The 15,368-nt window shown below is 35.3% G+C and overlaps 1 protein-coding gene and 1 pseudogene across 5 annotated transcripts in view; both read right to left on the bottom strand.

The window, feature by feature from the left end:
- The window catches only part of TAOK1 (TAO kinase 1), a 152,026-nt gene that overhangs the window by 3,243 nt on the left and 133,415 nt on the right, over positions 1–15,368 (bottom strand). For 4 of the 5 annotated variants that reach the window (XM_077165376.1, XM_077165377.1, XM_077165379.1 and 1 more), the window contains 2 exons: positions 12,093–12,305; positions 11,041–11,223 (listed from right to left, as the gene is read on the bottom strand). In XM_077165376.1, coding sequence (XP_077021491.1) covers positions 11,041–11,223; positions 12,093–12,305 — 396 coding nt within the window. Of the gene's footprint in view, positions 1–10,524; positions 10,686–11,040; positions 11,224–12,092; positions 12,306–15,368 lie in introns of all 5 variants that reach the window. The other variant, XR_013177759.1, reaches the window with a different exon arrangement.
- On the bottom strand, positions 815–8,819 carry LOC143685646 (coiled-coil-helix-coiled-coil-helix domain-containing protein 2 pseudogene; annotated as a pseudogene).

Raw genomic sequence — 15,368 nt, 5'->3', positions numbered from 1 at the left:
ATAAATAAAGCTTTTAAAAAGAAAGGTAGTAACATCTATTGAAATAATAAATCAAGGCAATGATCATTAATGGTTGCTAAATCCATTTGGTAAAAAATTGATGGAGAACTTTTTTGGATAATCAGACTGACAATACCTGAACCCACTGATCAATATTACTATCACCAAAAAAAAAAATTACTATCACTTAAAAGTGGGACAATTAAACATTATATATCTCTTGATGTGATGAAGTAAACAGTACACTCTATGAAGTATCCTTGCAAAAAATGTTTAAAAATCAAAAGAAAAAAAAATTGAGCCTAAATACAACAGTGCTTCTAGATCTAGTTCCAGAATGTGGGAAATTCTATAGGGCACATGATCCAATTTTACGCACAATAAAAAACAAACAAAAACAGGGGAGGGGGGATTTGAGGGGAATGCTACAGATTATAAGACTTAAAAGATTATTAACCAAATGTAATATTTAGATGTTATTTGGGCCCCAGTGTAAATAAACCAATTGTAAAGAAGACATTTTTGAAATAATGGGAAATTTAGACATGGAATGAGATTAAGTAATATATGTCATACTGGGATTTGCTTTAAATACTCCAGACATTGCCCCCACTCTACCAAAACCAAAATAACAAAAGGCAGGCAATATACTGATAGCTGTTGAAGCTGGGTAATTTGTACTTGAGGATTTCATTGTATTGATTCTTCTTACTTTTGCGTATGTTGAAAAATTTCCACAATAAAAAGTTTAAGAAATAATAAAGAAATGAGGCTAATTTGTAAATGAAAATTAAATTATGAGGTTTCATGATATTTAAAGAATTAAGCCAAATTCTTTGTGCAAAAATCATTGCACAAAGTCATTGCTTTGTGCAAAAATCTAGTTTAAAAACAAATGTTTGGTTCATATTTTATCAGTTTTTAGAAGTACCCACACACATTTTAGCATGAGAGAAGCATGCAAATAAAAACCCCCCATAATAATACAATGTGATAAGATACAATAATAGATTTATAAAGTACAGCAGAAATACAAAGGGATGGAGCAATTTCCTCTATTGGGGATATGGGTGGGGGAGTAGGACACAGAAGTCTTCTCAGAGGAGTTGAAAGAGAAGCCAGATTCAGAAGGAGGAACAGAAGTCTAAGAGGAAGACAGCAAGGGGGAAAACATTTTCAGCAGAAGGAACATATATGTGTAAAGGTGTGGACAAATGATAAAAATAAGTGTAATGACAACTACAAACAGGTCAGACTCAGAAGAGTCTGAAAATTGTTCTGAGTACTGAAATTTTATAAAATATATTCAGAAAGGGCATTTTATATAAAGGTTAAAGGAGGACAGATAAGATATGAATGCTTTTTTTTTTGAAAGAAAGAAACCAAATTGTTAACTGTGATGATTTTTGAATGGTGGAATTAAAGACTAATTTTAATTTCTATTTATGTTTCTCTGTATTACTCAATTTTTAAAATGTCAATTTATATCAGACTCAAATAACTGTACATTTAAATATTTTACATATAAAAATTTTAAAAATTCTGAATGAAATTTTAGTGACTCTACAAAGAATTATTTTCTTCTCTTTTTTTTTGACATGGGCAGGCTCTGGGAATTGAACCCAGGTCTCTGGCATGGCAGGCAAGGATTCTGCCACTGAGCCACCATTGCATTGCCCAAGAATTATTTTCAAGAGATCTACTAAACGATGAGAATGCTCTGAACATGTAACAGATCTGAATGTCCTGCCTACTACCTGAGGAACTCATAATACATTAATACTTGACAAGATCACATCCAATAAAGCATTACATCAATTTTGTTTCCTGATTAATTCTGTCATGCAGACAAATTGAGCTTATTATTCAATTAAATAAAAATCAAAACTAAGATTTGTAATAGGTTACATTCATCCTCATTTCTCTCAAATTCTTTTATTTTTTCTTTTAAAAATTTTATTGTTGTAACATATATAAAACATAACAATTTCCATCCTTGTTTCTTTTTGAGATGCTCAACTAACCTGTCTTCTTTGAAACCAAATATGATTTTTGTAAATCAATTCTTTTTGGTTCTACAAAGAAGGGCCTTGTAAGATGTCCCAACAGCTAAAAGCTATTTTAAAACAATCAATCATTATGTTGATACTAAATGAAATATTGAGAGAAAATTGAGATACTAAAATAAATAAAGCTCATTTAACCTACTTTTCATGCATGTATAAAATTTACACGTGAGTAACAAAAGGAAAATAGGTACAGAGGTACATTGGACTTCATCAAAGTTAAAAACTAGTGTATCAAAGGACCTTATCAAGAAAGTAAAGAGGGAAGTGAATGGGGGAAGTATTTGGAAACCATAAGTCTGATAAGGGTTTAAATCTAGAATACACAGAAAACTCTTACAACTCAGTAACAAAATGACAAAAATCATAATTAAAAAATGGGCCAAGGACTTAAATGGACATTTCTCCAAAGTTAAATACATGGCCGATAATCACATGAAGAGTTACTTTCCCCATTAGGGAAATGTAAATCAAAACCACTATGAGATATCACTTCAACACAAACTAGAATGTTATGTTATTACTGAAAACAAAACAAAAAAACAAAAATAGCAAGCATCAGCAAGGACGTGGAGAAAACAGGAATCTTTTAATGTATTGTTGGTAGGAAAGTGAAATAGTGCCACTGCTGTGGAAGATAGTTTGCCAGATTCCTCACAAAGTTACCATACGATCCAGTAATCCCAATTTCAGGAATATACCTATAAAGAACTAAAAACAGGAACTTGGGACAGATATTTGCACACCATGGTAGGAATTTTTAGAATAGCCAAAAGGTATTCAGATGAATGGATAAATTAAATGTGATATATACATTCAATGGACTATCTTCCAACCTTAAAAAGGAATGAAATTCTGATAAATGCTATAAAATAGCATGGATGAACTCAAGATATGTTGAATGAAGTAAGTCAGACACAAAGAGACAGATACTTGATTCCACTTATAAAAAGCAGCAAGAATATGAAAACTCATAGACAGAAAGTAGAATACAGGTTACCAGGGGGCAGGGATGAGGGGGAATGGGCAGCTAATACATAATGGTTATAGAGTTTCTGTTTGCAGTGAGGTAAAGTTCCAGTAATGGAAGGTAATGAGGGTAGCACCACATTGTGAATTAATTCCATTGAATGGTATTCTTGGGAGTGGTTGAGATGGAAAAGTTTGTTACATGTGTGCTTCCACAATTTGAAAAATGAGAAAGACTAAACAGAAAATGACAATCCAATGTAACTGATGGTCCTGGAATGTTTTCTAATAATGGAAGAGAAAAGCACCAAAGAGACATTAATAGGAATATGAAAAAACTGGAATATAGACTGTGAGCTTGATGTCAATGTGATATTTCTTGAAGTCGATAGCTGTACTTAAGGTGGTTCCATTAAGTGAATATCAGTCTCAGGAAAGTATTATGTATTCAAGGAGCATAATGTATACAACCTACTCTCAAACGTCTAGAAAAAAGGATGGATGGATAGAGGGATAGATGGAGGGAGGGAGGGAGGGAGAGGGAGAAAGAGAAAGAGAGAGAGAGAGAGGGAGAGATACAGCAAATGTGGCAAAAACCTAAAAAGTTGATTCACCCAGGTATGTGGGAAACAGCATGTTGGGAGTTCTCTTTATGAGTTTTACATTATTCTTGCAACTGAACTGTAAGTATGAAAGTATTTCAAAATAAAAAGTTTTGAAAAAGTCACATAGAGTTTAGCATTTATACTCATGCCATCACCTAGCTGAAAATTTAATGTCCATGGAGGATGAGACAAGTTGAAACAAGACCTCATGTACACAAGTCGCATTTTGTTAGTGTCTCAACCCAAAGGGACAATTCTTTGTTCATTTGGAGGACTAAAGGAATCTTCAAACAGAATAATTACTTAGCTAGAGACTAAAAACTCTGGTTCCGCCTCTATTTATTTTTCAGAGGGTTGTTTCTTATCTATACGATCAAGTAAGTTAAAAATACAGAAATGATAGCTATTACAACTGCTCAAAGTTTTTGTAGAGGGTACATGGCAGTAGTGGTTTCTGACCCCATGTGAACAATGGTGTGCATATCTGTTTGAGTCCCCGCATTCAATTCTATTAACAGTCCAAAATCTGTAACAATCACTTTTGACTTAATCAATAGCATACACAAACACTGCTCCTATACCCCTGTGCCTCCACCCCCAGCTTTTTGTTGTACTTGTTACAAATATCTCTATACACTGTATACTCAAAACCATATTTTGATCATTATTTTTTTCCAGTAATTTACCTGTTTAATAAACTTCAAAGAAACAGTGATGTTCTAGTTTGCTAGCTGCCAGAATGCAACACACCAGAGATGGATTGGCTTTTAACAAAAGGGGATTTGTTCTTTCTTACATGGGAAGGCACAGGGTGATCTCTGCTGGCCTTCTCTCCAGGCCTTTACTTTCCAACAACTTTCCCTGGGGTGCTTTCTTTCTGCATCTCCAAAGGCCTGGGCGGAGCTGGGAGTGCTGAGATGAGGTATGCTGAGCTGCTTGGGCTGTGCTATGTTGAGCTCTCTCATTTAAGCACCAGCCAATTAAAGCAAACATCATTCATTACAGCAGGCAAGCCTCTTAGCTGACTGCAAGTGGAATGAGCAACAGATGAGGTTCACATACCATTGGCTCATGTCCACAGCAACCGAACTAGGTACCTTCACCTGGCCAAGTTGACAAGTGACTCTAACTACCATAAGTGACATGTAATTAATATTTCTCTCTCAATATTACAATGATAGATTCTATTCTAAATATTAACCAATTATCTATTTTTTACTTATATAGAAGCCACAATTCTATCTTCAAGCATGTAGATTTATACATAGGTTTAGGTAAAGCAGTTTTCAAGTTGTCATTTTAAAAGCGAAGTTGATCACTACTTTTTATGCATTTGCATTTTAGAACCTGTAAGAAGCAAAAAGTGGTGTTACATACCAAGAAACACACTACAACAGTACTGCCATTTATAATTAACTATTGGTTATCTTTACTGGAGGTCTTTTATTTCTTTATGCTGATTCAAATCCAATGTCTACCATTCTGTCCTTTTAGTCTGAATAACTCCCTTTAGCATTGCTTATAGAGCAAGTCTACTGGTGATAAATTCCCAACTCTTGCTTATCTAAGAATTTCTTAATCTGTCCCTCATTTCTAAAACCAGTTTTGCCAGACACAAAATCTTGACTGGCAACTGTTTTCTTTTAGAACTTTACATAATTTGTTCCACTTCCTTCTTGCCTCCATGGTTTGTGATGAGAAATTGGAACTTATTGGGGGCACCCATGTACAATATACATTTCTTTTCTTTTCCAGCTTTCAGAGCTTTTTCCTTGTCCTTGTATTCAACACTTTGACTACTGTGTGTCTTAGTATGTTTCTCTTTAAATATCAGGAGCTAACAAAAACAAACCAATGCTAAAAAAAAACTTCTACAACTTTTTGAAAATTGGGTCTGTGTTGGCTGGTGCTATCCTTCAGAGTTCAGCCCTCCTATCAAGAAATTCAGCCAAGGCAAAACGAAGTGCAGGGTCCTCTCTGTCTTTTCTGAGCTTGTTTCTTGTCTTGGGCTTGAGCTTGCTAGTGGCCTTAGGAATTCCCCCATTTACCTCTACTCCCTTTGAAACAGACCTTTCTTCCATTTCTGGGCATTCAACTGTATACCTTAAAGCCTGCAATCCTTTGTTTCAGGTTGCCACTATGACTTAACTGTTTGTTATACTACTTTAGCTACCTGTGAGCTGCTTCCGTCTGCAGGACAAGCTGAGAGAGAATGAGTCAGAAATGAGTTTTTTGGTTCAGTCTTTCAAGCTTACCCATGATAGATGTCACTGAAAAAAAAGTACCCCAAGTATGAACATAGGTTTTACCCAGCTCCTCAAGAATTGGGCCAGGGACCTACAATGGCAGCACCAGGTGGCTCCACACCATGCAGGGGAGTGGGTGGGGTAGGCTAGCAAGCTAGTCACAGGTTTCTAACATTTTTAAGGTGTGTGTTTTTAGGCACAATTTTTTTTTTTTTTTTTTTTTGGCATGGGCAGGTTCCAGGGATCAAACCCAGGTCTCCGGCATAGCAAGTGAAAATTCTGCCACTGAGCCACCATTGTACCACTAAGCGGTGTGTTTTTGATTCAGTACTTGCCTAGTTAGTCAAGTATTCTGGAGTTTTGAAGAAGATGGCCCTACCAGTTTTTTCTTTTTTTCTTTTCTTTTTGCCATCTCACATTTAAAAAAAATTTTTTTTCACATGGGCAGGCACCGGGAATCGAACCCGGGTTCTCTGGCATGGCAGGCAAGCATTCTTGCCTGCTGAGCCACCGTGGCCCGTCCTACCAGTTTTTGCTAGTTGTTCAAAGATCCTGTTGGATAATGGCACTCTGGAGCATCTTATGTCACCACCTTCACTGAACAAAAGTTTTCCTCCCATTATTTTTAATACTAAATAATCTAATGCATTTTTCCATTTATCAAAGTAATGTAGGGGGTCACAGTGGATCAGCAGGCAGAGTTCTCGCCTGCCATGCTGGAGACTTGGGTTCAATTTGCGGTGCCTGCCCATGCAAAAAAAGAAAAAAAAAGTAATGTAAACTACTATATTAAAAGAAAAATCAGAAAGGAACCAATCTACCCCCATTACTACAGCCACTACCAGCACTGCTTCAGATCATTTAAAGTGTAATTTGTAAATTTTGTTTACAAACCATAAGCTGTTTTCTGTATTAATACCATTTTTGTAATGATCATTTAAGCAGCTGAATAAGATTTCACTAAGTAGTTTGGCCACAATTAAAACTTATTTTAGATATTTAGATTTTTTAAAAACTATATTAAGATATGCTATAATTAACATATTTATGCATATCATTTTTTTCTGTTTTGGATTTCTTTCCTTTAGAATAAAATTTCAAAGTCAAGGTTCAATATATACTTCCAAACTGGTCCCCAAAAGCATTAGCAATGTGTAAGAGTACCACCGTACCATCACCTATGGGTACTGAGCATTTTATTAGGCTTGTATAATATATAGGCTTTGGTCCATATATTGAATGAGACTGTATCTACATACTAATTAGGCCTATGAATTCTAAACTACTAGGTGGAGTTAAGGATACAACATATTTAATAGTATCAATATTTTTCTCAAGACACCATTCTGAAAATACTTGGAGAGTTTTCCTTAGAGTGATAACTTTGCAGCATAAGAGACAGAACTTTAGATTAAATTTTAAATATGAAAGAAAACTGGGAATATTTACAACATTTGTACATGGGACAAATTAGATTTCTAAAATTTTGTGTTTTTTACCTTTTCCATTTTGAATGAGAAACATAATTGAAATATTTTTTAGGAAAAGTACCTCTAAAAGGATCCAGTAATTAAGACAGTCGTGCCAGAAAAACAGTAACATCTAAGGTAGGTGTTATTTTTTTTTAAAGATTTATCTTTTAATTTAATAGGGCATTAAAAAAATTTTAACCTTGTATTTTGAAATATTTTCAAAACTTACAGGACAGTTGCAAAAAAAATACAAACCCATAGAGAATTCCAACATACCTCCTATTCAGACACTACTAATAGACATTTTGCCACAACTACTGTATCATTTTGTTGTCCATCCACCAGTCTGTTTGTTTTCTGAACACTTGAGAGTAGGTTGTATACATCACACTCCTTGAACAGTTAATACTTTAACACGGATATTCACTTATGTAGCTATCTTAAGTACAGTTTTCAAATTCAAGATAATCTTAATATAAAGCTTAAAGTCTATACTCCAAGTTTTTGAAATGTCCTTTTGAACCTCTTTCCCATTAGGTCTAGTCCAGGATTATATATGGATTGAACTATCATTGCCTTTTTAGTTCCCCCACCCCACCCAACTTTTTAGAAGAAAATCACCTTATTCTAATTGTTTACAGATTAATAACATCACAGCAGCTGGTTTAGGGCCACATATACATCTGTCCAGCCCCAAACTCTACACCATCTCTGTGGACTTTAAATACAGTAAGAACATCCTTTTCCATTGTGATCTGAAGCGTAAGGAATCTATTAATGACAGAGGCAAGGTTTAACTGGTGGTTTAACACTTTATACTTTCACTATCAATTATAGCTTTATGCTAAATTAATTTGGTCATGAGGACAGTTTCCATTTCTTCATTTTCAACTTCTTGATCGACTAATCCATTTGCCAATCTGCAATGCTTTAGTTCCTTTCTGAACCCCCACAAAGCTTAAGATCACCCTGGTACTGGGCACATTCCAAAAATTCTTTTATCTCATAGTGGTAAGAGCTGAACTGCTGTTGCTGCTAGTATGCTGGCCGGGCTCCCTGAGGCTCCTGGTAAGTGATGTTAGGCCTTGAGGGCTCAGCACTGCTCCCTCCACCAATGCCCCCAGTGATAACATGCCCTAGCATGTGACCAATAGCAGAGCCCACTGCCACACCAGCTCCAGTGGTTGCCATCTGGGACATCAGATGTGGCTGCTGGGGCACAGCAGCAGGTGAGCCAACTGCAGATAGTGGGGCTGCTGTTGACAGCTGAACTGTAGGTGCTGGCCTGGGGGCAGCTCTCATTTGAGACACCCAGCTGACTGGAGGGACTATGCGTGAGGTACTGCTGCACATTCCATGGGGTATCACACTACACAGTGGCTCAGCTTCCAGAAGGGCAAAAGTCTGAGGAGTGAGCCCAGTGGCTTGAGGAGAGACTCTTCTTCTCTTCTCTCTCTTTTTTTTTTATTATTCTTTTATTATTTTTCCATGTGAGAATCCCGTTACTACAGCATTATTTGTTGAATTTTGTTTTATTGTTCGTTTTGCTTGTTTGTTTTTTGGGGGAAGTGCCTGGACCAGGAATCGAACCCGGGTCTCCCTCATGGGAGGCAAGAATTCTACCACTGAACTACCCTTGCACCCCCTTCCTCTCTTTTTAATTGTGGAAACATATATACAACATAAATTTCCCCATTTCAACCACTCCCAAGCATATTATTCAGTTGGATTAATCACATTTACAATGTTGTGGTACCCTCAACACCATCCAATACCAGAACTTTCTCATCACCCCAAACAGAAACCCTGCACCTATTATGTATTAACTTTCCATTCTTCCTTATCCTTGCCCCTGGTAATCTGTACTCTACTTTTCGTGTTTATTTTGTAAGTGAAAACATACAATCTGTCCCTTTGTGCCTGACTTGTTTCAGTCAAAATGATGTCATCACTGTTGCAGCAAATATAGGAATTTCATTCCTTTTTTTAATGGCTGAATAACAAGCAATTGTAAAAATATATCATATTTCATTGGTCCATTTATCTACTGATGGACAGCTGGGTTGTTTCACCTTTTGGCTACTGTGAGTAATGTTGCTACGAACAGTGAGTGGTGTACAAATCTATGTGTCTGCTTTCAATTCTTTTAGGTATATACTTAGAAGTGGAATTGCCAGGTCATATAGTAGTTCTATATTTAACTTTTTAATTACACACATTCCATATCCAAACATACACTACCTCTCTGAACATATTCTCATCCCCTGGCAAACTCTGATATATCTCTGCAGACTTGTTATTTCTAAACAGTTCCTATAAGTGACATCATAGAGTATTTGTTCACATTTATCTTGCTTATTTCACTGAGCATGTTTTCAAAGTTCTTCTATGTTATGGCATCTTTCAGATATGTTTAACTTTTTGAGGAACTGCCAAACTGTTTTCCACAGACATTATACCCTTTTACATTCTCACCTACAACGTACTAAAGTTCTTATTCCTCAGCAACTTCATCAGCGTTTTTTTTTTTTTTTTAAGTAACAACCACTCCATGGGTGTGAGGTGGTATTTTATTTGTGGTTTTGATTTGCATTTTCCTGATGCTACTGACACCGAGCATCTTTTCATGTGCTTATTGGGCATCTGTATGTTTTCTTTGGAGAAATGTCCATTCAAGGCCTTTGTAGTGCATTCTATTTTTATCACAAGAACTGTAGGAAATAAAGGAAAATCTATGAGCCTCTAGTTCAGAAGCAAAGACGACTTTTAATCATCAAGATCACTGGGTAGGTATTAACTAACAATACCCAGCGGATCTAAGAATACACCAACTGTTGAGAACTTATGGCTCAGGATTTCTGAAACACAGCTCTGAATCCTGGATACAATTTACACTCCATTACTTCTAACCACAAAAAAAACCATTCTTTCTCTTTACGTCTCAAAATCTTCTGCCCACTACTACCTTCTCCCCAAAATATACATAGATACGTACATATACCTTAATACCACTGGTAACCCCTGAAGGATGAAAAATCAATCTGAGGATTCTAGTTCTATTCTCTAATATATCTGACAGAAAGTATATAAGTCAGAAAAAATAACGATTTATCTAGAAGTAACATTTTCCAGTCTGACTTTTCACTTGTGTAGAAACTGGTTTTACCTTCTGTCCCCCAGTAATCTTCCACCAATCTGTATAGTTCCAGGCCCAGGATGTGTGAGTAAAGTATATACTCCTGATCCTTTGTCCCTGCCTCTCCCAGGCAATTACTGCAGTTGTTTTTCTTCACTATCCAAGTCTTTCTCCAACCTCCTTAGGTAGAGCTAGGCACACAAAAGAAGTGAGGAACATGTAGCCAGAGCTACTCGCTCACAATTCAACTGACTGAGTTCACATAACCCCATATACTTTCTGGAAATTACTACATAATTATATTCCCTTGATTTTTAGAACCCATTAATTTTAAGGCTCATTACTGAATCAATAATTTTAAAGGAAAGAAGAAGAAGAAGAAGAAGAAAAAAAAAACCCTACCACAAATAGAATTAAAGAAATATGGTACTGTGAAAGCAATCTAATGTAACCTCTATCAGCATGAAAATATATTAATAAAATGCTTTTTAAAAAAATAAATAAATAAAAGGAAATACTGGAATAATTATATTCTATTACTTATACCTTTTGTTCTAGGAGGGCCCTGCGGAGGGAGACCCTCTGTTCAAGCTCCCGAAGCTCTCGATCATGTTGTGCCTCAGCCTGCATCTTGATTTTGCTCTGATATGCATTCAACAGCTCCAGTTCCTGCTGCAGCTGCATTTTCAAAACCTGGCACTCTGCTTCCTGTGCCTCATCCAAACGCAGCTGAGAGAGAGAAATTAGATATATTCTACTGTGATCTACCTATTCATGACCTATGGAAAGGAGATATGACAGAAAATAGACTACTCTTATGTAGGTTACACAATTGCTCTGTCTTGTATGTTGGAGTGAACATTACTGAAAAGGGAAGGCACAGTAACCCATCATGACATTATGAAGATAAAGCTATCTTAACTATGGAGAATACCTGAATAACAGTATTTTTTCTTGAATCTGATTGGGTGATATAAAATCTGAATTTCTTCCTCCCTAGTGGAAATACTATAGGACAGAAACCAGCAAACTATAGCCTATGGGTCAAATCTGATCAACCACCTGTTTGTGAGTGTGTGTGTGTTTTTAATGGTCTTCTAGCTAAGAATTGTTTTTGCATTTTGAAATGGTTACATTTTAAATCTTACACTACCCACATTTGCCTCCTGGCCCACAAAGCCTAAAACATTTACTATCTGGCCCTTTAAGGAAAAGTTTGCAAGCCCTTTATTTAGAAAATATTTTATATTGCAGTCAAACATTATTATAAGGATTCCCAATACAGGATTACTTTTTGCCCACTATTTAACAAAGCTCTTACTTGAACCTTGATAAGCTATTGGAATCTGTGCTTAAAACCTGAGAGGCACTGGCAGGAAACCTATTTAGAACCTCATGTCTACATGTACCAAGGAGGATTCTAAGTACATCATGCCTTTTATGAGCAATGTAGAAATCAGGAAGAATATGAACCACGGATCACTATTTCTCAAATTGCAAGAGGGCTACCATTTCCAATTTATATTTTAATTGCTGGAATTTCATTTGGGTGGTGAAAGGGGCACTACATTTGTTTCATTTAAATAAAGCAAACTTACTGCTTGTGTAGAGAGCATTTCATTAATGCTATGATCATACTGCTCAGCCAAGATGGCTAACTTCCGAGTTTGCTCCTCCTTAAGCCGTTTCAGAACAGCTTTGTGTTCACTCTTTGGTGTAGTCTCCAGTAGGTGATTTCTTAATGCTTTGTACTGTCGGGTTTGGATCTTGCAGGTGTCCTGAAACTGCTTTTTTATTTGGAGTTCTTTAGACTGGTAAGAAAAGAAAAAGATTATATAATTTTTAACATATGGCATTTGATATCTCCTATGCTTACGTGACAATAAAGGCTAATAGGAGAAAGATAGAGGAAAAACAAAAAAGGTCAAAGTGTAAGACTGCAAGTACTTTTACACTTGGCTATTGGGCCAAACCATTCGTATTTTTATAATAAAAACTCCAAATTAAAACATTAGAATATGAAGAACACTCATTTATCATACAGGTTCAAGCAACACTCACTTTTATTTTCACTAGTGTATTTAGTACTTGAGTAGATAATTTAAATAAGCCTTGATTAACGTGTATACTCATGGACAGAAAATCAAGTTTCTTTTCAGAATTAAGTGCAGTAGATACAAAAGCATTTTATTTACTTACCAGACAACATTTTATCATATCTCTGAGGCAGAAAACAAGTATATTCTTTCTATTCCTTATCCAAGACACTTAGCTCCAATTTCTTTTAATAACAATATTGACTCCAACTATATAATCTCATTTTCGTGTCAAGTATCAAACTTAAGGCTGACTTTCATGTTACCATTAGTAACTAATATTATTATTACAACTGTCTTTCCTTAAGGGAATAAATAAGTTGAACAAATACTTAGTGATGGTTTACTCTTTAACACCACAAGTAAAAACTTGGGTCAAGGTCAATAGTTTTTCTTAGGTCAAACAGAGTCATGGGACAGAGGAGGGGAGAAGCCTCTTCTTAGACTGATGATAACTGACATGAACTACATAAACATTTCTGAGATAAAATAATCTGAGTTCAGAACAGAACAGCTGTGGCTTTAGCTTTGATTATTAATCAGTTAGGTTTTCTATGAGCTCAGGGTTTTAGAAAACTGTAGTCAGATGAGATACATTTTTCTAAGGTATATTGAAGGAGCTTATAAATGAGAATAAATTCATTTATTATACTAAGTGAGAACCAATAGTTGAAGTGTTTTACTTTAATATGAACACTTTCAGATACCGATTGGTTGATTCAGTGGATAACAAATGCATATATGACAAAAGTTACATACTTGTAAGGAAAAAGGCATTTTTCTCCTTTGCATTACAACATCAAAAATAACCTTTCCATACTTTTTACCAACTGAGGTGGCACTAGGGTCATAGTAATATGCCTTTCTTCTATGAAGGGTCAAGAAATATCTAGTTAGGAAAAAAAAAACTCTCAGTTTAGCTATGTCTTAAATACTATGCATGGTTAACAAAAATTCTTCCAAGTATTTCTAGCTGGAAATGAAACAAGCTGAACTTAGACATTCTCTTTCATCTTTGTATAACAGCCTCTATTCATTTTTTTTTAATGTTATGCCAAGAAAACTGTAATCATATCATATTGCTGGCTGAATGAGAAAAAAAACAACTCCTGGAAAACCTTTTCTTCAATTAAGAAGGAAGAGTAAGAGTAATGCTTATACCAAAATAAACCATATACCCTCAATAAGTGAAAGCAAGAAGAATGTAAATTAGAGTTAATTCTACTCATTTAACATTGACAAAATATCATCTGGAGGGCAGCTAAAGAAACAGAAGAGTAGGCAGTAAGCTTTTATGAAACCCATTCCAAAGAAACAGCACCCTTCCCCCATATATTCAATTCAACTTACATGAAGCACTCAAACTGAAGTTGCCCCTCCCCCCCAACATTTTTAAAGTCATGGAGGGGTGGGAAGGGACAACTATTCAATAGAAATGGATGATTTAGGGTTAAAATCTTGTCTGTACTGTTCAAATTAAGCAAGTATGTAGATATGCTACTTAAGAGAAAAATGGTGTTTTTCTTTCCTACTAAATTAACAAAGCAATTTCCTCTACAGAAAACCTTGAGCTCATCTGTCATCAAAAGGAGGCACCTGACTATAGTTAGGAAACATTACTTTTCTACTCACTTTCTATGAGTATCTGTGAAAATAAGACTAGTATTTAGAAGCCTTCAAATTGAAGGGGCTTTAATAACAGGAAAAAAAAAAGGAGCAGTTAAACATCAAACAACTACTTTACTAAACCCCAGGGAAAATGAAAAGTGACTTACTTATGGTATGACTAGAGAAAACTAACAAGCTTTCAGTTTGGTTTACTTCTAAGTGCTGCTGGCTCTAAAACCATGATTAATTTCAGACACACTGTTTCGAAAAAAATCTAAGAATTCAAATTCAAAGAAATCTGAAGAATTATGAATTCTAATTTTTCTGAGCAATGACTAAGGAAGGTTATATTGGTAGTCAACAAAACTACTCTGTAAATGATGTTAATTAGCTGTTCTGAAAACATAGTAAAGTGAAATTTTATTCAGGTTCACCTGGAAACAGTCATGTATCTTAACTTTGCTTCTATATTTTGTTCAGGACAGCTTGTTTGAATAGAGTTGTGTACGAATCAGGGTTATGGTTGGGTATTGCAGCTTCTTTATTACCTTTGTGAATGAACCTCACTTCACCCTAGCACAATTATTCAGGGTAAGAATCAAGAACAGATTTTTAGATTAAATATCAGATAGTTTAAATTAAAAAAAGTTTTAAGTAAGAAATACAAGGGGACTTGGGCCTTTATTGAATGTAAATAATAGCTGAAATATGCAGACATATACAGACCAACTGAGTATTAACATGGATGGTAGCTATACAGAACATGGGTTTTGTATTAGCTTTGAAAAATTCATGTGATTTTATTCTTTCAAATATTTATTACTAATCATACAACTTGAAAATTTCTTAAAATTGTTAACTCTGGTTGAAAATTTCTTAAAATTGTTAACTCTGGTTGACTTTGGTGGAGGGGGATGGAGGAATAAGTGTAGAGAGGGAAATCTTTCACATACATGCACTTTCATATCTTTTGAAGTTGATCCATGTGAATGAATTCCTATACCAAAGCAAATATAAAATTTAAAGTCCTGAGGTATTATATTTACAAAAATTCATTTTTCTTTATTCGTTCGGTGGAGGGCATAAAACAACTTGCTCCAATCTGATATGTTGGACAGTCTAATTCAAAAAATACGCCCCAACTACCTGTGCCAAGGTCCTATCTACACT

The sequence above is a fragment of the Tamandua tetradactyla genome, chromosome 6 (genome assembly GCF_023851605.1).
Source record: "Tamandua tetradactyla isolate mTamTet1 chromosome 6, mTamTet1.pri, whole genome shotgun sequence".
In the NCBI taxonomy this organism is placed as follows: Eukaryota; Metazoa; Chordata; class Mammalia; order Pilosa; family Myrmecophagidae; genus Tamandua; species Tamandua tetradactyla.
The sequence above is the reverse complement of the archived record's forward strand: the minus strand, read 5'-3'. Positions and strand labels throughout refer to the sequence as shown.